This window comes from Pleurodeles waltl, chromosome 1_1, assembly GCF_031143425.1.
Source record: "Pleurodeles waltl isolate 20211129_DDA chromosome 1_1, aPleWal1.hap1.20221129, whole genome shotgun sequence".
NCBI lineage: Eukaryota > Metazoa > Chordata > Amphibia > Caudata > Salamandridae > Pleurodeles > Pleurodeles waltl.
This window is the reverse complement of record NC_090436.1, coordinates 962,109,202-962,132,609: the sequence shown is the minus strand read 5'-3', so window position 1 is coordinate 962,132,609 and position 23,408 is coordinate 962,109,202. Positions and strand designations below refer to the sequence as shown.

The 23,408-nt window shown below is 43.4% G+C and overlaps 1 protein-coding gene across 10 annotated transcripts in view; it reads right to left on the bottom strand.

Annotated features, from left to right (window-relative positions):
- The window catches only part of PPP3CA (protein phosphatase 3 catalytic subunit alpha), a 608,768-nt gene that overhangs the window by 133,031 nt on the left and 452,329 nt on the right, over positions 1-23,408 (bottom strand). For all 10 annotated transcript variants that reach the window (XM_069230223.1, XM_069230221.1, XM_069230225.1 and 7 more), the window contains exon 7: positions 12,770-12,847. In XM_069230223.1, coding sequence (XP_069086324.1) covers positions 12,770-12,847 — 78 coding nt within the window. The remainder of the gene's footprint in view (positions 1-12,769; positions 12,848-23,408) is intronic.

The following is a 23,408-nucleotide window of genomic DNA, read 5'->3' as shown; positions in this document are numbered from 1 at the left end:
GTGATGGCTTGACCTTCCTCTACCATTTGTTGTGCCCTCTTCTGCTGTTCCTTGGGGAGAGGCTGTATGATGTCTTTCATCTCATCCCAGTGGGCCCAGGAGAAAAATTGAGGAGGTGGAGGTCTCTTTGGTTTTTGGCACTTTAGCTGGAGGCTGAGCAGTGTCCAATTCTTCCTGAAAGGCTAATTTCCTCTTTGGCTTTAGAGGAGGTGCTGTTAAAATTCTGCCAGTCTCTTTATGGATGTGAATCCTGGCTTCCCTTTCATCCAGTGCCTCCATTTGGGAGTGTTCCTCAGTAAGTTTATGGCTTTCTTTGAGTGCTTGTGAAAGTCCATGTTCCTCTGTGTAAATTGGCTTTTTCGGCTCCGAAGCAGTTTTTTTCTGTATCGAAAAGTCGGGGTCGAGGATGGTTGGCTCTGAAAACGATTTTCAAGGTTTCAACTCGAAGGATCAATGTTTGGTGGGCTCTGAGACAGAGCCTCGGCTTGAGTCCGATGGCTTGGGTGGCGTGGCCTTTTTCAGTGCCGAAGTTGTGGGTTGGTCACCAAAGGTCTTTTTCCAGGTCGAGCCATGGCCTTCCGGCAGTGGCGTTCCGAAGGCCTAATGTTTAGGCTTGGCTGGGACGGGGCAGGTGTACTCACGTGCTTTCCTGCCGTGACCGGTCTGTCCTCCTCAGACTCCTGCTCGAAGTCGGATCCTCGAACGGAGACAGCCGTCTGTATGATCTCCTCCTCTTCGATGTCGAGACGTTCGGTGCTCTTGGATGCCATCTCGAGTCCCCGTGCTCTTCTGTCTCAGAGTTTTTTCTTGCAGCCGAAGGATCTGCAGTCCTCCCAATTTTCTTCCCGATGGTCTGGGGAAAGGCAGAGATTACAGACGAGATGTTGGTCTGTATAGGGAAATTTAGCGTGGCACTGAGGACAAAAGCGGAATGGGGTCCGGTCCATGAGGCTTCCACGCGGTCGGCCCAACCAGGCCAGATTTGGGCACAGGCGCCCCAAAGGGCAAATAAAGATGTTTGACCCGACGGTACCGAAGTGTCGATAGAAGATGGAACTTGATCGAAACAATACCAATGAGAATTAGAGAGTTTTGAAACGTTCCCGACTCGAACTATCGGAGCGAAAGGAAACACGGCCGAACCCGATGGCAGAAAGAAAACAATCTAACATGGAGTCAATGCCCATGCGCAATGGAGCCGAAGAGGAGGAGTCACTCGATCCTGTGACTCGAAAACACTTCTTCGAAGAAAAACAACTTGTAACTCTGCGAGCCCAACACTAGATGGCAGACGGTATACATAGCATGTGTATCTGCAGCTACACATGCCATCGAACATACACACACACATACATATATACATACATATACAGGGAGTGCAGAATTATTAGGCAAATTAGTATTTTGACCACATCATCCTCTTTATGCATGTTGTCTTACTCCAAGCTGTATAGGCTCGAAAGCCTACTACCAATTAAGCATATTAGGTGATGTGCATCTCTGTAATGAGAAGGGGTGTGGTCTAATGACATCAACACCCTATATCAGGTGTGCATAATTATTAGGCAACTTCCTTTCCTTTGGCAAAATGGGTCAAAAGAAGGACTTGACAGGCTCAGAAAAGTCAAAAATAGTGAGATATCTTGCAGAGGGATGCAGCACTCTTAAAATTGCAAAGCTTCTGAAGCGTGATCATCGAACAATCAAGCGTTTCATTCAAAATAGTCAACAGGGTCGCAAGAAGCGTGTGGAAAAACCAAGGCGCAAAATAACTGCCCATGAACTGAGAAAAGTCAAGCGTGCAGCTGCCACGATGCCACTTGCCACCAGTTTGGCCATATTTCAGAGCTGCAACATCACTGGAGTGCCCAAAAGCACAAGGTGTGCAATACTCAGAGACATGGCCAAGGTAAGAAAGGCTGAAAGACGACCACCACTGAATAAGACACACAAGCTGAAACGTCAAGACTGGGCCAAGAAATATCTCAAGACTGATTTTTCTAAGGTTTTATGGACTGATGAAATGAGAGTGAGTCTGGATGGGCCAGATGGATGGGCCCGTGGCTGGATTGGTAAAGGGCAGAGAGCTCCAGTCCGACTCAGACGCCAGCAAGGTGGAGGTGGAGTACTGGTTTGGGCTGGTATCATCAAAGATGAGCTTGTGGGGCCTTTTCGGGTTGAGGATGGAGTCAAGCTCAACTCCCAGTCCTACTGCCAGTTCCTGGAAGACACCTTCTTCAAGCAGTGGTACAGGAAGAAGTCTGCATCCTTCAAGAAAAACATGATTTTCATGCAGGACAATGCTCCATCACACGTGTCCAAGTACTCCACAGCGTGGCTGGCAAGAAAGGGTATAAAAGAAGGAAATCTAATGACATGGCCTCCTTGTTCACCTGATCTGAACCCCATTGAGAACCTGTGGTCCATCATCAAATGTGAGATTTACAAGGAGGGAAAACAGTACACATCTCTGAACAGTGTCTGGGAGGCTGTGGTTGCTGCTGCACGCAATGTTGATGGTGAACAGATCAAAACACTGACAGAATCCATGGATGGCAGGCTTTTGAGTGTCCTTGCAAAGAAAGGAGGCTATATTGGTCACGGATTTGTTTTTGTTTTGTTTTTGAATGTCAGAAATGTATATTTGTGAATGTTGAGATGTTATATTGGTTTCACTGGTAATAATAAATAATTGAAATGGGTATATATTTGTTTTTTGTTAAGTTGCCTAATAATTATGCACAGTAATAGTCACCTGCACACACAGATATCCCCCTAACATAGCTAAAACTAAAAACAAACTAAAAACTACTTCCAAAAATATTCAGCTTTGATATTAATGAGTTTTTTGGGTTCATTGAGAACATGGTTGTTGTTCAATAATAAAATTAATCCTCAAAAATACAACTTGCCTAATAATTCTGCACTCCCTGTATACATACATATATACATATACACATACATACATACACACATATATACATACATACACATATATACATACATACACATATATACATACATACACATATATATATATATATATATATATATATGGAAAATGTCACTTACCCAGTGTACATCTGTTCGTGGCATGTTCCGCTGCAGATTCACATGCTGTGAATTAGAAGTCCACCATCTAGTGTTGGGCTCGGAGTGCTACAAGTTGTTTTTCTTCGAAGAAGTGTTTGAGTCAAGGGATCGAGTGACTCCTCCTCTTCGTTTCCATTGCGCATGGGCATCGACTCCATTGTTAGATTGTTTTCCCGCAGAGGGTAAAGGAAGGAGTGATAGAGTATATAGTTACAAAGTAAGAGATGTCCATGCTAATGTAAATGTATATACATATGTACAAATGTTTGTAACTTAAATGACTACAGGCTTCCAGGGAGGAGGGAGGGTGCATGTGAATCTGCAGCGGAACATGCCACGAACAGATGTACACTGGGTAAGTGACATTTTCCGTTCGATGGCATGTGTAGCTACAGATACATATGCTGTGCATAGACTACAAAGCAGTTTGTCCTCCCATAAATTAGCGGTGGTTAGCCTGTAGGAGTTAAAATTGTTTGAAATAATGTTCTCAGAACAGCTTGACCTACTGTGGCTTGCTGTTGTGATAATAAGTCTACACAGTAGTGTTTAGTGAATGTATGTGATGTGGACCATGTGGATGCTTTACATATTTCAGCCATTGGTATATTCCCTAAAAAAGCCATTGTTGCACCTTTTTTTCCTTGTAGAATGTGCTTTAGGAGTAACTCAAATCTATCTTTTTGCTTTAAAATAACATGTTTGAATGCATCTTACAATCCATCGTGCTAAACCTTGTTTTGATATGGGATTGTCTGTATGAGGTTTTTGGAAAGCAACAAATAGTTATTTAGTCTTTCTAAATGGTTTAGTTCTGTCTATATAGTACATTAAAGCTCGCTTGATGTCTAATGTATGTAGAGCTCTTTCTGCCACAGAATCTGGCTGTGGGAAGGAGACTGGCAGTTCCACTGTTTGATTTATATGAAATGGTGTTACAACTTTTGGTAGAAATTCTGGGTTTGTTCTTAGTACAACTGTATGCTTGTGTACTTGGAAGAAAGGTTCTTCAAGAGTAAAGTCTTGGATCTCACTTACTCTTCTTAAAGAAGTAATTGCCACTAGGAAGGCAACTTTCCATGTTAGAAAACTAATTTGGCATGAGTGCATAGGCTCAAATGGTGGTCCCATAAGTCGTGTAAGCACTATATTTAGATTCCAATAAGGAACTGGTAGTGTTCTGGGTGGAATGATGTGTTTTAAACCTTCCATGAAAGCTTTAATGATAGGAACTCTAAATAAAGAGCTATGTGGAATATTTTGTAAATATGCTGAAATTGCAGTAAGATTAATTTTTATGGAAGCGAATGCAGAGTTTGATTTTTGTAAATGAAGTAAATAACATACAATATCTTGTATTGATGCTGTAAGAGGGTCTATATTTTTGGGTTGACAGTAATATACAAACATTTTCCATTTGTTTGCATAGCACTGTCTAGTAGTGGGTTTTCTTGCTTGCTTAATAACTTCCATACATTCTGATGGGAGTTGTAAATATCCAAACTCTATGACCTCAGGAGCCAAATTGCTAGATTGAGTGCCTTGGGATTGGGATGAATGATTTGGCCTTTGTTTTGTGTCAACAGATCTGGTCTGGATGGGAGTTTGGAGTGTGGTACTACTGACCGATCTAATAATGTTGTGTACCACGGTTGACGTGCCCATGTTGGTACTTTTGAGTATCATTGTGAGTGAAGTTTGACGCAACTTGCGGACTAGAAATGGAAGGAGTGGGAGAGGGGGGGGAAAGCCTACACAAATATCCCTGACCAACTGATCAATAGAGCATTCCCCTTGTATAGGGGATGTGGGTGTCTGGATGCAAAGTTTTGGCATTTTGTGTTTTCGCTTGTTGCGCACAGGTCTATGTTTGGAGTGCCCCACGTTTGGAAGTATTTTTGAAGGACTTGAGGATGAAGTTCCCATTGTGCGTTTGTTGGTGATTTCTGCTGAGGATATCTGCCAACTGATTGTCTATTCCTGGAATGTATTGAGCCAATAGATGAATTTTATTGTGGATTGCCCATTTCCAAATTTTCTTGGCTAGAAGGGACAGTTGGAATGAATCTGTCCCTCCCTGTTTGTTGAGATAATACATGGTTGTCATGTTGTCTGTTTTGATAAGATCATTCTTCTGTGTGAAGAGGCTGAAAAGCTTTGAGTGCTAGAAAGACAGCTAATAACTCCAAGTGGTTTATGTGTAGCTGTTTGTGTTTGACATCCCGTTGCCCTTAAATGTTGTGGTTGTTTAGGTGAGCTCCCCAACCAATCATTGATGCATCTGTTGTAATTACGATCTGAGGCACAGGGTCTTGAAATGGTCGCCCTTTGCTTAGATTTGTGGAATTCCACCACTGAAGGGACATGTATGTTTGGCGGTCTATCAACACTAGAACTTGAAGTTGACCGTGTGCCAGTGACCATTGTTGTGTAAGGCACTGTTGTAAGGGCCGCATGTTTAGTCTTGCGTGTGGTACAACTGCAATAAATGATGCCATAATTCCTAAACTTTTCATGACAAATCTGACAGTGTATTGTTGATTTGTTTGTATTTGTGTGATTATATTTTGGAAAGCTTGTATCCTTTGTGTATATGGATATGCTAGAGCTTGCTGAGGGTTTAGTATTGCACCCAAATACTGTTGTATTTGTGCTGGTTGAAGGTGTGATATTTGGTAGTTTATTGAGAAGCCTAGTGTGTGTAAGGTTTGTATTGCATAATGCATATGATTTTGGCATTGTGTATGACTGCTTGATTTTATTAGCCAACCGTCTAGCTATGGAAAGACATGTATATGTTGTCTTCTTAGGTAGGCTGCCACTACTGCCAAGCACTTTGTGAATACCCTTGGTGCTGTTGTTATTCCACAGAGCAACACTTTGTATTGGTAGCGTTTTCCCTGAATGACAAACCCAAGATATTTTCTGTGTGCAGGATGGCTGGGTATGTGAAAATACGCATCTTTGAGGTCTAAGACTGTCATTAAATCTTGTTTTTGTAGTAGTGGGATGACATCCTGTGAAGTTACCATGTGAAAATGTTCCAACAGGATTTAGGGGCCTGAGTAATATTGGCCTGAGGGTGCCATCTTTTTGGGGAATTAGAAAATATAGTAAGTAAACTCCTGTTCCTATTTGAGACTGTGGAACCAATTCTATTGCTTGTTTTAGAAGAGACTGGACCTCTTCTTGAAACAGAATCGTGTGTCCTGTGGATAGTTTGTGTGACCTTGGTGGAATATTTGGAGGAGTTTTTATCAATTCTAAGAAATAGCCATTGCGGATAATTGACAGCACCCAGTTGTCTGTGGTAATATTTTGCCAATTTGTGTGGAACTGTTGTAGTCTCCCCCCAACAGGAGAGGTGTGGAAGGTAATGAGGGAAGTCACTGTTTTGGGTGCTGTGGAGGCTGCTTAGAGTCCTGAAATTTCCCTCTATTTCTGGGGTATTGTCCTCTATATGTGCCCCTAAAACTGCCACATTGGTATTGCGGTTGGTAGGTCGACTTTGTCCTTGAGGTGGATGCCTCTGAGGGCTGTGTTCTGAAACCACCTCGAAACTAAGGTTTACGAAAGGACCCCCTATATGGTGCAGAGTAGAGTGCACCCATTGCCTTTGCTGTGTCAGAGTCCTCTCGCAATTTATCTATGGCTGTGTCTACTTCTGGCCCAAAAAGATGTTTTTTATGGAATGGCATGTTCAACACAACCTGCTGTATTTCTGGCTTGAATCCAGAAGATCTGAGCCATGCATGTCTGCGTATAGTGACTGCAGTGTTGACACTCCTAGCAGCGGTATCGGCTGCATCTAGGGCAGATCGTATTTGATTGTTAGTAATGGCTAGCCCTTCCTCCACTACTTATTGTTACCCTTTTCTGGTGTTCTTCGGGGAGATGCTGTATTATGTCTTGCATCTCGTCCCAATGGGCTCTGTCATAGCGAGCTAATAGTGCTTGCGAGTTGGCTATTCTCTAATGATTTGCTGCCTGGGACGCAACTCTTTTCCCTGCAGCATCGAATTTCCTGCTCCCTATCTGGAGGGGGTGTATCTCCTGATGACTGACTATTTGCCTGATGGGTGATATAATCAGGGTCAGAGGGTGCAGGTTTATATTTTTTCCCTCTATCCTAGGTGTTATGATGTGGGCTTTAACAGGTTCTCTAAAGATCTGATCCGCATGTTTTACCATGCCTGGGAGCATCAGGAGGCATTGATACCTAGAATGTGATGAGGATAGAGTGTTAAATAAGAAATTCTCTTCTAGGGGCTCTGTATTCATGGTAACACCATGATATGCTGCAGCCCTAGCTATGACTTGGTTATAGACAGTACTATCCTCAAGTGGTGATGGTTTAGAGGGATAGCTGTCTGGATCGTTACTTGGAATGGGATCTGGGTCATAAAGATCCCATGGATCCACATTGTCGTGTTGTGAATCATAAGAATGAGTGGGTGACTGCACTGGTGTAGGGCTAGTAGGAGGAGAGGTAGGTAGGTGGGGAGAATGAAGAGAGGAGTGAGGAGAAGAGGTGGTGGTTTCTCCTTCTGCTTTGGCACTCTAGCTGGAGGCTGCATAGCGTCCAATTCCTCCTGAAAAGCTAGCTTCCTATTTGTTTTTAAAGGAGGTGCTGTCAGAATTCTCCCTGTTTCCTTATGGATGTGGATCCTGGATTGCCTTTCATCCATAATTTCTAGTATTGGTTGTACCTCTAATTCCTCTTCAGAGGTTTTGTGGCTTTCTTTAAGTCTCTTTGAAAGTCCATGTTCCTCTGTGTAAGTTAGGCCTTTTCGGCTCTGACGCGTGCTTTTTTGGGATCGAAAAAGATGATGAGGATGAAGGTTTCGGCTCCGAAACTGTTTTTCTAATTCTCAACTCTGAAAAGTGGTGTCTAGTGGAGTCGGAAACGGAGCCTCTTTGTTGTCTACGATGTTTTCCGAGGAGTGGCCTTTTTCGGTGCCGAACTGGGAAGTTCGTCACTGACAGTCTTTTTTCGGGCCGAGCCATGGCCTTCCTGCAGTGGCGTACCCAAGCCTTGTGCTTTTTCTTTTGTGAGGGTGCAGGGGCAGACGTACTCACATGTTGTCATGCTGTGACTGGTCTGTCTTCTTCTGATACCTGCTCGGTATCGGAATCTTGAACTGAGACTGCGGTCTGCATCAATTCTTTCTCTTCTACGTTGAGATGTTCACTGTTCCTCAATGCCATTTTGAGTCTTTTTGCCCTTCGGTCTCTAAGAGACTTTCGATCGGAAGGATCAACAGGCCTCACAGTTTTCTTCCTGATGGTCTGGGGAAAGGCAGAGGTTGCAAACCAGATGCTGGTCTTTGCACGGGTACTTCGTGTGGCACCAAGGACAGAATCGGAATGGAGTCCTATCCAGGAGGCTTCCACGCGGTCGGCCCGAGTTGGGCACGCGTGACCCGAAGGGCGAACAAAGTTGTTTTCCCGACGTACTGCTGTGTCGATGGAAGAATATTAACCAGGTCGATACAATACCGACGAAAAGAGTGTTTTACAAAGTTTTCCTAATCGAAATCTCGGAGCGAGAGGAAACACGTCGGAACCCAACAGCGGAAAGAAAACAATCTAAGAATGGAGTCGATGCCCATGCGCAATGGAACCGAAGAGGAGGAGTCACTCGATCCCGTGACTCGAAAACACTTCTTCGAAGAAAAACTACTTGTAACACTCAGAGCCCAAAACTAGATGGTGGACTACTAATGCACAGCATGTGTATCTGCAGCTACACATGCCATCGAACATATCTATCTATCTCTATCTCTATCTATACCTATATATCTATCTCTATATCTATCTACACCTATATATCTATCTCTATCTAATCTATCTCTCTCTCTCTCTCTCTATCTATATATATTTGCCACCAGTTGTCTTGCAGTTGCAGCTTGTGTCTTCAAAGCAATGCACATACTTCAACTGACGCGTTTCAATTGTAGCTTTTAGGCAGCAATAAAAAAGTCAAATTAGTTTTGGGATTATGGTTCTGCTACAAAAGGATCCAGACTTTGTCTAGTGGCAGTTTTGGTGCCATAAAAAAGCGCACAAGGTTTATATGCCTACTGCAAAGAGCAAAACTTTATTTTATTTTAATAGTTGAGTACATTAGTAAAATCAGCGATTACCTGCGCTATTATACAAATGAAATGTATGTGCGGGGGGGCAGCTATGGAGAGATGAAGGGCACTTTTGCTGGGTGGTAGTGAGGGAATCCGAGGAGGAGGACATGGGAGTGGGAGCACCAATAATGATTGTTGGACTGGGCGCTAGAGGTGCTATAGACTGATGATTGGTATGGGACAAGGTGTTTTTTGAGTGTCTTGAAAGAACGTGCTGATTGAGGGAAGAAGCGCAGGTAATTTGACGTCTACTGTTGCAAGTATCACACACACCAGTAATTTTGTGATGGTCTACGCAGGCTAGTGTTTTAGAGCAACAGTTTAGCCAGTAGCAGAGATGGCATCTCATTGGATGACTGCTGCTCACGCCCATTTGAGTCCCATTCGATAACTCCTCTTCCAGTAATTATGAGGGAGGTGATGAGGACAGTCCTGCTGTCTCTTCACAAGCACAGTCTGTGCAATAGGACGATAGCGGGTTAGCCCAACCCAGAGAGCAGGTGAATGCGGCAGCAAGCACAGAGAGAGCGAGTGCTCGCTTGGGAGCTCCCCAATTTAGTTCAGCCCCAAATTCCACCACCCAAATTGTATTGTGGAGACATCAAAATTATATATTGCAAAACAAACTGGTTTTGTAAGGTACAGGTACCTGTGTTTTTGGTTCTGGACTCGGCAGCCAGATAGGGAAATATACTAAACTCAGACATTTCTGGAAACTAGACATCCAGGGGAGTTCACAGAGGGGTGACTTGTGTGGATTGCCCAAAGTTTTCTTACCCAGAATACCCTGCAAAGCTGAAAGGTTGAATAAACTATTTTTTCTTGAATTTCTGTCACACAAACTACAGGAATATGCTGGGATCCACAAAAGTCCTACCACCCAGAGAATCCTCACCTGTCCTGATAAAAACACTACCACACTTGAGTGCCTGTACGTAGCGCCTGCGTCAGGAATGGATCACCCCCGGGTCAACAGTTGCCTCATGTAAGGACCAACATTGACCGTTGTGTGATCTATTCCTGTCGCGGGCACTAGGCCTACCCACACAAATAATGTACCATTTTTATTGGGAGACTTGGGGGAATGCTAGGTGGAAGGAAATGTGTGGCTCCTCTCAGATTCCATAACTTGGCACTGAAATGTGAGGAAAAAGTGTTTTTTGCCAAATATTGAGGTTTGCAAAGGATTCTGGGTAACAGAACCTGGTGAGAGCCCCAAAAGTCACCCCATCTTGGATTCCCCTAGGTGTCTAGTTTTAAAAAATGTGCAGGTTTGGTAGGTTTCCCTAGGTGCCGGCTGAGCTAGAGGCCAAAATCTACAGCTAGGCACTTTGCAAAAAACACGTTAGATTTCAATGTAAAAATGTGATGTGTCCATGTTGCGTTTACTGTCACGAGCATTAGGCCTACACACGCAAGTGATGTACCATTTTTATCAGGAGACTTGGGGTAACACGGAATAGCAAAACAAGTGTTATTGCCCTTTGTCTTTCGCTACATTTTTTCTTTCCAAATGTAAGACAGTGTGTAAAAAAGATGGCTATTTGAGAAATGCCTTGTAATTCACATGCTAGTATGGGCACCCCGGAATTCAGAGATGTGCAAATAACCACTGCTTCTCAACACCTTATCTTGTGGCCATTTTGGAAATACAAAGGGTTTCTTGATACCTATTTTTCACTCTTTATATTTCAGTAAATGAATTGCTGTATACACAGTATAGAATGAAAACCCATTGCAAGGTGCAACTCATTTATTGGCTCTGGATACCTAGTGATCTTGATGAACCTACAAGCCGTATATATCCCCGCAACCAGAAGAGTCCAGCAGACAAAATGGTATATTGCTTTTAAAAATCTGACATTGCAGGAAAAAGGTACAGAGTAAAACATGGAGAAAATGGCTGGGGGGGTTTTCAGCTCAATTTTAATATTTTTTTATTTCAGCTGTTATTTACTTTAGGTAGGAAAACCTTGCAGGTTCTACACAAATGACCCCTTGCTGAATTCAGAATTTTGTCTACTTTTCAGAAATGTTTAGCTTTCCGGGATCCAGCATTGGATTCACACCCATTCCTGTCACTAACTGGAAGAAGGCTGAAAGGACAAAAAATAGTAAAAATGGGGTATGTCCCAGTAAAATGCCAAAATTGTGTTGAAAAATGTGGTTTTCTGATTCAAGTCTGCCTGTTCCTGAATGCTAGGAAGATGGTGATTTTAGCACCGCAAACCCTTGTTGATGCCATTTTCAGGGAAAAAAGCACAAGCCTTCTTCTGCAGCCATTTTTTCACATTTTGTTTTAAAAAAAACAAAATGTTTGCTGTGTTTTGGCTAATTTCGTTGTCTCCTCCAGGGGAACCCACAAACTCTGGGTACCTTTAGAATCCCTAGGATGTTGGAAAAAAGGACACAAACTTGGTGTGGATAGCTTATGTGGACCAAAAGTTATGAAGGCCTTAGCGCAAACTACCCCAAATAGCCAAAAAAGGGCCCAGCAGCTAAGAGGTTAAACAACATTTAATAAATTAAATATTTAAAAATAGGAAATATATGTTGGCAAAATAATTGTCATGGTATTCTGAAATTAACGATATCGAAATAGTACCACACAACTGGAGTAATTTGTACCAGTACGTGTGTCATTTCAGTGTTTTACCTTGCCCAAACCTTTCCAGAAAAGGTATTGCCTCAATAGATTTCTGAATCTTCAATGCAGAGACTTTTCGAACAAGTTCTCCCACCTACTTAGTCCTAGAGGTAGGCCAATGAGTAAAACTATTGACTAAACTATGATGGTCTATTTAGACCATAGGGTATATTAATCATTAAATATTATTTTAAAAAATATATAAACAAGTAGAAGATGAACACAATATTGATTGGTAAATCTGGTAGAAGATAAAACATTGAGAACATGGAGCAATATCTTAAAAAGGAGAATGTTATTTTAAACGCAAAATAGCTTTTGCTATAAAAAAAAAGGCGGAGGGGTGATCACTTTCTACTCCCAGTCAGTGGAGATTTAGTAAAGAACGGATACAGAAAGGTAAGACAGAAAAATATTAAACTATGCATCAAATGAGTTGTTGAATACAGTGCTTAATTTGTGCTTGTTGTTTCAGGTGCTGAGCTCCGGCACTTATTTTTGAGGGCCGGCGCTTATTCTCCTTCCTCTAATATCTGAAGACCCATATGGGAAAGACGAAGGAAGAGAAAAACGAAAAAGCTCACAAAGGGAGAAAGCAGAAAGCTGCAAAAGTGAGCTGAAATGGCAGGGAATAGATTGAAGAGGCCCGAGATGGCTTCAGAATTACGCTGCCTCAGTATTCCGTGTTCCCACATTTAGTTGCAGCAGCCGCAAGTTTAAGAGGAGGGCTTTGGGCACCGGCACGTTTTTATGTACAAATTAAGCAATGGGTGAATATACAACGCAGCAATATGGATTTGTATTGCTTTACCAAGCTTTAATGTACAGCTTAATTTAATAGAAAAAGGATTTGAAACAAAATACTAAAAATATGAATTAGGAAACTTACCCAGCATCTTGGGCTTCATGGGCTCGAAGTATCGATAACAAGTTATTATGTTGTAGAAATTCACACACAGCTGGGTAACTACGGAAAAAAAAATCAAAACATATAACTTGAGTTCTTTTTTAAATAATGATCTATATTATGTAAATTTCAAACATTAAAATGTCCCGCAATAGCACAGATTAAATGTTCAAGGACAGGGACTCACAATCCGACACAAAGGTCTCACAATCTTACTGATATACTCGGTAGCATCACGGCACACGAACTGTCTGCCCTCTTTGAGCATTCGTTATCAAACATGACATTGTGGCATACTGATATGAAGTCGTGCACATCTGAGAAGCCATCACAGCAGGCTGGGACATGGAGTAATATTAGAAAACATACAGCGGTTCAGTGGATTTCATTTTCAAAACAAGTGTGATCGACTAGATGCTCCTTGTCATATGACTCATCCATGAGTAATTCTGCACCAAACAATGCACATAAGAACCACCCTTTGTATCAAAACAAATGTGTTATTGTCATCATATTACTACGAATGATGCATACTAGGGCAGACGGTTTAGTGTAATAAAGTTCGGAGTGTGTGAAAACCTGTACATATATACACCTAAAGATGTTTGGGGTGAAGTTGCAACTTTCAATCAAGAGTTCTATACAGAATTGTTTAATCTGATTTCCACCAAACTTCATAAATGACACCCCGGAGGTTTCGACTCTAAAGAGTGAAGGTGGGTGTGTGTGTGTGGGGGGGGGGGGGGGGGGCGAAGGGTCTTATCGGGACAGAGCCGTATGTCCAGTAACCTTTAGTGATATCATGCTATACTACGCACCTGCTTCTGTCAAGTAATGATATCCAAAATGTAGGATCTTAATCAGCTGTTATGCATAGCACAGTTAAAAATGTGAGTCCACGGATCACTGTTGGGATACAGTGTATCGTAATTCTTCTCAATAAGCCCGCTCACTGAAAAGCGTTCTAATATGTTAGACCTAGGTTTCTCAGACGTGTTACATAAGTCTCCCTTGTGTGTCTAGATCATCTAATGATGTTGGCAGCATTGGGAACACTTGGAGAGGCTCTTTATATGATATATGAGAGGCTCTGAATTAGAGCACATTGGCATATAAAACCATTAATGCTGGTAGAACCTTATTTTCTCGCACAGGCATTTGTGATAATTATTAATTGACAAGCCCTCATGCACACCAGTTAATAGAAATACATGTGCTATTCCTTCAGGCACGTGGTTTTCAACTCAGCTTCATTTAAAGTAAGGGACATTTAGAGAAGCAAAGTTATTCCCGTGGCACCCATATTTTCCTGCTGTTGCATCGGCACACATTCATTTTATAGGCACATTTGTTTATTGCTGCTGATAAGCATTGCTTCTAGATCACGGCGGAAATCCTAACGTATTGGAATGATACATTAGTTCCTCCTCAGAGCTGAACATAAAACCTTTTACTTTTTTGATCATATATTAGGAAAATCGTGCTCTACAATGAACTATTGCGTCCCATTTTTTGCAAAACTGGAGAGGAGAGAGTCTCTCAAATCTCCACATTACTGAACTCACTCGGTAGGATCACTCACTACAATATGATGTTGGTATGATATTTTTTCCAGGGCTCCCTTTAGTTCATATGATAGATATCCTCCAATTTTAGGCACAATATACCAGAGGCAGTCTCCCGAAAATGATAAAAAACACCTGATGTGGCCTCAAGAATTTTTCATAATACCTTGGAGGTGGTCTCATGGACTGCGTACATCATTCCATTTGGTGAACCAACCACAAGATGGCAGAGGTGGCATTCATTTTAGGAAACAATATCACAAAGGTATTTACTAAATGTGTTGGCAATAAGCCTAGGTAAGACTATGAGAACTGGGAACTATATTCCAGCTAGGCCTTTAAACATTTCATACAATAACATATAACCATCCGCAGCTGGGCGTAATGCTCATAGCGTGGCCACGATCACTAGACATGGTAAATCAGCAGCAACAATATTCCAGGTCAGACGAGAAAAGGTCGAAACATTTTAAAGGATCCCTCCGAAATGAATAATGTACTTCAGAAAAAGCCTTGGCAGCAACGTGTACACCCACTATTTATAAAACGGCCTTCCTTCTCTTCTGTTTTCAGTATGGCTCCCTGTACATCCAAACATTCCGTTTGCCATTCCTTATGCCTCCTCGTTTTGTTCTTCTATCCTGACATCAAATACCTCAAACATTTGGGGGGCAGAGGGGGGGAGGGCGTTTTTGAACGTCTTCTTGTGTGTGAAGGAAGCCCACTCTGCTTCGGCAGTCAGTGCTGTATTTGCTCTTGTGCGTTAGGGAACCTTGGACTGCTGCTGCTTATGCCTTAGTGCTGTGTTTGTTAGTGGACTTCCGTAAAATGTCTTCACTACACAAATGCATAAAACATTTGCTATATCATGTTTGTATAGCTTTCTGGCAACAGCATCAAACATGTTATTTTCACCTTCACGTGCCTTTGCATAAAAACTTAAAGTGAGTAGTGGCACTGAAGTTCGATGTTAGGCACAACTAGAGCTTACCTTAAACTCTGAAATCTAGTCGTATAGTGCTGAGGTGGACAGTGCTTTCCTGTAGCAGCAAACTTTATCACTCTTGCCAAGTAGCCCATCAGGGCATACAGGACTGAAGTGGCCTATGTGTAGTTAACGGCACTCGTTGATTTAAGTTAAGCACACGGGGTTTGACAGATGAAACCTTACAGAACACGCTACTCAAAGGGAGTGTTTGAACACTATCGCATGAAATGCACTGAAACTGAAGCCTTGGCTTGGGACTTAGCTACAGCGTATTCGCACTGAAGAAACATGGCTGACCACGTTCAGTCGCAGTTACAGGAGTTGTACAATGAACGAACACGTGCTGCATTCAGATGCAGCATACTTCCTATACACTGTAGGAGAATGTCAGGCCTTCAAGAGCAACGCACTGCAGAAACAAACACGCTCACACCTAGAAGCAGCATATGGCACTGTAGAACCAAGCACTACCTTATTGGGCAGCATAGTCCCTGCACACTGCAGGTGCATGCAGTCCGCTTCAAGGTGCTGCACATGGGGAGGGTTCTGGAGGAACATAAGCTAGGTAGACGTCAGTAACAAAACTATTACATTTTTGATGTGTAATATAAATGCAACGAGGGTAAAAAGAGACAGAGGACCCTCGTGCTGCAACTAAAAGAACAGGGAGCAGATGTTATGATTCTACAGGAAACACATTTGCTGGAGAAAATATTACAATGTGATCTCAAGTCAGAAAAGGGGTAGAAAGAGATTAGTATAACTTAGTTAAAAGGGACAAAAGGAGTTGCTGTGTTAGTTGCACAACAGGTGGAAGGAGAGGGTTATAGCAGAACTGAGAGCAGGTTCAACGAAGATTGTATGCGTGGGATATTATGGCCCCAATTTGGACGACCTGACCCAGGTTAGGGAATTATTTAGCGGACTTCTGGAATACAGAGACCCGATTACATGGGTGGGAGATTTTAACATGTTCATGAAGAATACTGTAGACAGGGCTGCACTGCACCTCGCACTAAAACAGGCGCCGTCTTTACCCCAACTAGAGCACCTGTACCCTGCACGTGCATGGGCTGCTCTCGATCCAAAATGCAGCACTACCTGTAATACTGCACATTCACCCCTCATCCTTACTCCTCTCCAGACCTCAGCACTTGATTGCGCACTATAAAGTGGTAGGATCCACCCTCAGGAACTAGACAGCTCTAGGTATTCAGGGGCAGCAGCTCCATAATAATCAAAGAAATCTGACCGTCATGGATAGCTGGCTTTGTGTGCAGAGAAGGAAGAAAACAAGTATTTTTCAAGTATATACATTTATATGAATAGTCCTTGTAAAGACCATCGTTTCCCCTGCTGCATTCTGCATCTCCCCCTCATTTCTTCACAAATTTGTTTCAAACTCAAGCCTCACTCTCCTCCAATTTACTCTCTGTTTTCCATCTGCTAATTCGTTTCTCCTAATACACTTTTTCCCTTTCTGCTAATTATACACTTCCTGTCTGTCCACTGTGCCACTACAGAGCCCTAAATCTACATACTTACTGTGTATGCGATGGCACAGACGTGCAATTGATGGCGGAAGTGGGTCTCATCTACCTGTGACTTAAGAGCTAAAGGACTTCCTCTGACACCACCTCAAGTCTCTGAAAGGCCACTCCTATCTGTATGTACACCCCCCCCCCCCCAACCCATAACGGGATGGGAGTAACTCACATTGCCGAGCATGGGGTTGCACAGTACATGTTCTGCTCAGGGGCAGACAGTTCAATTGATGGCAGCAGGCTGACTCTGACTTACTGATGTATGGGCCGGTGAGGTATCTTTTAGTTCCAGATCAAGAGCCCAAGATACTGCTGATAACAAACAATTTCAGACTGTGCACCTATAACCAAAATAACAGGCAATCCAAGATCAGATATCTAATTTCTCTCTTCTACTTCAGAAAGGAGCTGAAAATAGTTTAAGGAACGCCTGTACCACCTTAAAGCTCTACTACGAAGATTCCAGCAAATTGTTCCGAGACTCTACCCCCTCCAATTTGATTTATTTTTGACTCCGGAATAGCCATTTCTTCTGCTCACATGGTTGTTTAATGCATCCAGCTAAAATAACTGTTTTTAAAATTCATCTACAAACAAAAACAAAAAAAACAAACAGAGAAACGGTCACCCGTGTGTATGCAACTGATTTGCTGAACTATTGATTCCAAAGCAGACTAATTTTGGAAACTAGCTAAGCTTTGCAACATTTGAGGAATATGGACTAAATTTGGCAGACACATGATCCTTGCAATTATGTTTCCTCGTTTCAGGATTTTTTAGGGAAGGCCAAGGAGAGGCAAAGTTATTTGTAGCGACCCTACCTTAGCATTTTCAACTTGAAATTCAAAGGTAATGTTTTTTACCTTCGGCTGTAGAAAAAATACTGCTTAATGATAATGCACCAAGTTAACATGGAGACAGAATTTTAACCAGACCAGGGCATCATTTGAATTGGTAAAAATCGTAGGCTAGTTTGTTAGATAACATAAACGCAGATAGGCTTCAAAAGTTTTTTTTAATGTTAGTCTGTTTTACCCAATTCCTAACTTTGATGCAGATTAAATTGTATTAAATTTGTCAGGGTTCCGCTCAGTCAACTAAAGTTCTTCTACTCAAATTTCAAGCTGATCAGTCAACCTGGGGGTAAGGGGCAAAATTACTGCACTGACTGAAAAGTAGAATTCACAATTAAACTTTTGTTCTCTACTACAGGAAATAACAGCTAAACACTTCTACTACAAACCTGGAATGAAGATATAACTTTTTTGGCAATAGATTTGATTTGCTGCACCTCGGTTCAATCTTATAAACTCTCCCCCGCACACACTCCCACGGCAATATGCAAGTGTAAGGAAATGCCTCCTTGGCTTGGTTACCCCCTGATATTTTGCATTTTGTTGATGCCAGTTATGATTGAAAGTGTGCTGGGACCCTGCTAACCAGGCCCCAGCACCAGTGTTCTTTCCCTAAACTGTACCTTTGTTCCCACAATTGGTACAGCCCTGGCACCCAGATAAGTCCCTTGTAAATGATACCCCTGGTACCAAGGACCCTGATGCCAGGGAAGGTCTATAAGGGCTGCAGCATGTCTTATGCCACCCTTGAGACCCCTCGCTCAGCACATGCACACTGCCTCACATCTTGTGTGTGCTGGTGGGGAGAAAATGACTAAGTCGACATGGCACTCCCCTCAGAGTGCCATGCCCACCTCACACCGCCTGTGGCATAGATAAGTCACCCCTCTAGCAGGCCTTACAGTCCCTAAGGAAGGGTGCACTATACCACAGGTGAGGGCATATGAGCACTATGTCCCTACAGTGTCTAAGCAAAACCTTAGACATTGGAAGTGCAGGGTAGCCATAAAGAGTATATGGTCTGGGAGTTTGTCAAACACGAACTCCACAGTTTCATAATGGCTACACTGAAATATGGGAAGTTTGGTATCACACTTCTCAGCACAATAAATGCACACTGATGCCAGTGTGGGATTTATTGTAAATTGCACCCAGAGGGCATTTTAGAGATGCCCCCCTGAATACCAGTACGACTCCTAGTGCTAGGCTGACCAGTTTCTGCCAACCTGCCGCAAACAGACGAGTTTCTGGCTACATGTGGTGAGTGCCTTTGTCACTCTGTGGCCAGGAACAAAGCCTGTACTGGGTGGAGGTGCTTCTCACCTCCCCCTGCAGGAACTGTAACACCTGGCGGTGAGCCTTGAAGGCTCATGCCTTTTGTTACAGAACCCCAGGGCATCCCAGCTAGTGGAGATGCCCGCTCCTCCGGCCACTGCCCCCACTTTTGGCGGCAAGGCAGGAGAGGACAATGAGAAAAACAAGGAGAAGTCACCCACCAGTCAGGACTGCCCCTAAGGTACCCTGAGCTGAGGTGACCCCTGCCTTTAGAAATCCTCCATCTTGAGATTGGAGGATTCCCCCAATAGGATTAATGATGTGCCCCCCTCCCCTCAGAAAGGAGGCACAAAGCCGGTGTAGACACCCTCCAAGACAGTAGCCATTGGCTACTGCCCTCCTGACCTAAACACACCCCTAAATATAGTATTTAGGGGCGACCCAGAACCCAGGAAATCAGATTCCTGCAACCTACACAAAGAAGAAGGACTGCTGACCTGAAAGCCCTGCAGAGACGACGGAGACTACAACTGACTTGGCCCCAGCCCTACCGGCCTGTCTCCAGACTCAAAGATCCTGCACAGCGATGCATCTGACAGGGACCAGCGACCTCTGAAGCCTCAGAGGACTGCCCTGCACCAAAGGACCAAGAAACTCCAGAGAACAGCGGTATTGTTCACCTACAGCAACATTTTTGCAACAAAGAAGCAACTTTTAAAGGACTCACTCTTTCCGCCGGAAGCGTGAGTCTTCACACACTGCACCCAACGCCCCCCGCTCGAGCTCCAGAGAATCAACACTGCAGAGAGGACTCCCAGGCGACTGCGACCTTGTGAGTAACCTGAGACGATCCCCCTGCACCCCCACTGTGACGCCTGCAGAGGACCCAGAGGCTCCCCCTGACCGCGACTGCCTGGAACAAAGCATCCGACGCCTGGACCACGCACCACCCCCGCAGCCCCCAGGCCCGAAAAGAACCGGCCTGCAGTGCATGAGTGACCATCAGGCGGCCCTCTGCCTAGCCCAGTCAGTGGCTACCCCAAGAAGCCCCCCTGTACCCTGCCTGAATCGCTAGAGTGACCCCCGGGTCCCTCCATTGATTTCTACAGAAAACCCGACGCCTACTAAGAACACTGCACCTGGCCGCCCCTGTGCCGCTGAGGGTGTGTTTTGTGTGCCTGTTTGTGTCCCCCAGTGCCCTACAAAACCCCCCCGGTCTGCCCTCTGAAGACGCAGGCACTTACCTGCTGGCAGACTGGAACCGGAGCACCCCTGTTCTCCATAGGCGCCTATGTGTTTTGGGTGCTCCTTTGACCTCTGCACCTGCCCGGCCCTGTGTTGCTGGTGCGGTGAATTTGGGGTTGCCTTGAACCCCCTAACAGTGGGCTGCCTATGCCCAGGAAACTGAACTTCTAAGTGCTTTACTTACCTCAGAAACTTAACCTTACTTACCTCCCCCAGGAACTGTGGATTTTTGCACAGTGTCCACTTTTAAAATAGCTTATTGCCATCTTAACCTATACTGTGTATGTTACTGCTCTAATTCAAACTTCCTTACTTACCTATGTGCAGAACCTTGCATTTTATGTATTTACTTCAAATCTTGTGGTTCTAAAATAAATTAAGAAAATATATTTTTCTATATAAAAACTACTGGCCTGGAGTTAAGTCTTTGAGCGTGTGTACAACAAATGCTTAACACTACCCTCTGATAAGCCTATTACTCGACCACACTACCACAACATAGAGCATTAGAATGATCTACTTTTACCACTATCAACCTCTAAGGGGAACCCTTGGACTCTGTGCACACTATCTCTTACTTTGAGATAGGATATACAGAGACAACTTCCTACAGCAAGTTTGCACTTTCTCAAACACTCCTGTAAGTAGGTCCAGAAAGCATCCTACTTCTCAGAAGGCCTAACACAACAAGTTTTGAATGCAAGAACTGGCAGTAAAAGCACAGGTAAAGGCCACTCAACGCACTCGGGGCTTGTCGTATAAAGCCAATGGTTGTGCAAAACAACTATAGGGGTAGGGTAAAGAAAGCGACCTTTGACCATGGAACAATGTATGTCAGAACCAAACAAGCAATAATTATATATATATATATATATATATATTATTTTATTTTAAAACCAAACAAAAGCTCTGGCTGTTCAATGAAATCAGAAAGTAGTGTTGGTTATAAAACACGATCATGACAATGGGTCAAAAGAGAACTATGAAAACGGGATCAAAAGAACTATGAAAAAGTTAAGTCATGTAGGGTTATGATCCAAATTCGTGGACCACTGAAATGTGCCAGTTCCAGTCAGTGACAAACAATACCTCCCTCCAATAACCTCACAAACACAATCAATTAATTCACTGGTGACATTAGATCACCATTGACATTAATGAAACGTTTTATTTTGTTTTAATAGTTTTATCAAAGAAAAAAATCTAAACAATATTTGGAATTAGATTGCACAGATAAGCGGCTATCACAATAAACTCTGTATTAGCTCCACCAAGGTCTATTCACTTTACAAAATGTTTCATTACAATACACTGGCAAATATTAAGTCTGTTTCTATGAGTCTTGCTGTATGTCAAGTCTGCCCTACGCTTCTCTTCAGAAAGCCCAAATCTTCTATTTCTTTGGATAGTCCCCCGCCTTATTATTTGCTTTCACTATTCCTACGCACCAATCCAATACCTCCTCTTTAATTATGATAATAATGTACATTTCACAGGATTATATATGTTTGTATGACTAGCAACCTTTACATTGTTTGATGAATCTGCATAAAAATTTTAAAAAAGGAAAATGCTATGAACTTTATGTTCGAGCTTGAATAGATTTGCAGCCACTGATCATGGGTTCAAGTGTTATGGGTGAATTTACTCTTAGAAGCATTGAAGAGCAATAAACAAACTCCAATGTTTTCATGTTTTGGTATTGCACAGTGCAAAAGTGGCTAAACATAATGCCACCAAATTTCACTTTTGTTTAAAGGTCCATTTTGAGTTTGCTTTGCCAAATGTGGTGTAACTGCCCTATAGGACTGGTGTCATTAAAGCAAACACTATGGGCCTGATTATGACCTTGGCGGATGGGCTACTGTTAAAATGGGATCTTTGGTTGGTAGTCAGGTTACCCCCAGTCCAAGCAAGGACCCTCACTCTAGTCAGGGTAAAAGAGAATCGCCCTCAGCTAACCCCTGCTTACCCCCTTGGTAGCTTGGCACGAACAGTAGGCTTAACTTCAGAGTGCTAGGTGTAAAGTATATCTACCAACATACACAGTAACGTAATGAAAACACTACAAAATGACAAAACTGGTTTAGAAAAATAGGAAATATTTATCTAAACAAAACAAGACCAAAACAACAAAAATCCACAATATACATGTTAAGTTATCACTAAAAATGCAAAGAGAGTCTTCATGTAATTTTAAACACACACTAACGCTGTAAGCCTGAAAATGTACCTTGGCTGCGTCAAAAATAACCCCGCACTGGCACGTGTGCATCAAAAAGGGCTTGCGCTGCGTCAATTTCACTCACGAGCAAGACCTTGCTTAGTTTCTCCTTTCTTTGGGTCGACGTGCGTCGTTTCTTCTCTCCGCAGGAGAGCGATGCGATCCATCCGGTCAGCACTCTCGGGTACGGGCAGGCCTTGCGTAGTTTTTATAAGCCCAGCGTTGTTTGCGTCGGAATCCAGCCACAAGATGATCGAAAACTATGCAGCATGGGTTGCGATCTCACCAGCCTCCGTCAGCGATGCTGTGCGTCATATCTTCAGCCCCGGGTGTCGATCTTTTGGTCGCTTTGCTGGCGAGCATCAATTTTCAGCCTCGAAGCCGGCAGCGCGTCGATTTTTCAGCTGCAGATCGGAGTCGCGTCGATCTTTTCCCCGCACGGCAGTCAGTGCGTGGATTTCTCACTCTTGGGCTGCCTGCTTCCCCTTTCGGGGTCCCAGGAACTGGATGGGCACCACTTGGCAGAGTAGGAGTCTCTCCAGAGACTCCAGGTGCTGGCAGAGAGAAATTTTTGCTGTCCATGAGACTTCAAACAGGAGGCAATCTCTAAATCAAGCCCTTGGAGATCTTCACAAGAGGGAAGGCAACACAAAGTCCATTCTTTGTCCTCAGCACAGGCAGAAGCAGTAACTGCAGGATAGCTCCACAAAGCACAGTCACAGGCAGGACAGCTCTTCTTCCTCAGCTCTTTGAGGCAGAGGTCCCTCTTGGTTTCCAGAAGTGTTCTAAAGTCTGTGGTTTTGGGTGCCCTTCTTACAGCCATTTTGCCCTTTGAAGTAGGCTTACTTCAAAGCAAAGTCTCTCTTGATTGTGAAATCCTGCCTTGCCCAGGCCAGGCCCCAGACACTCACCAGGGGGTTGGAGAC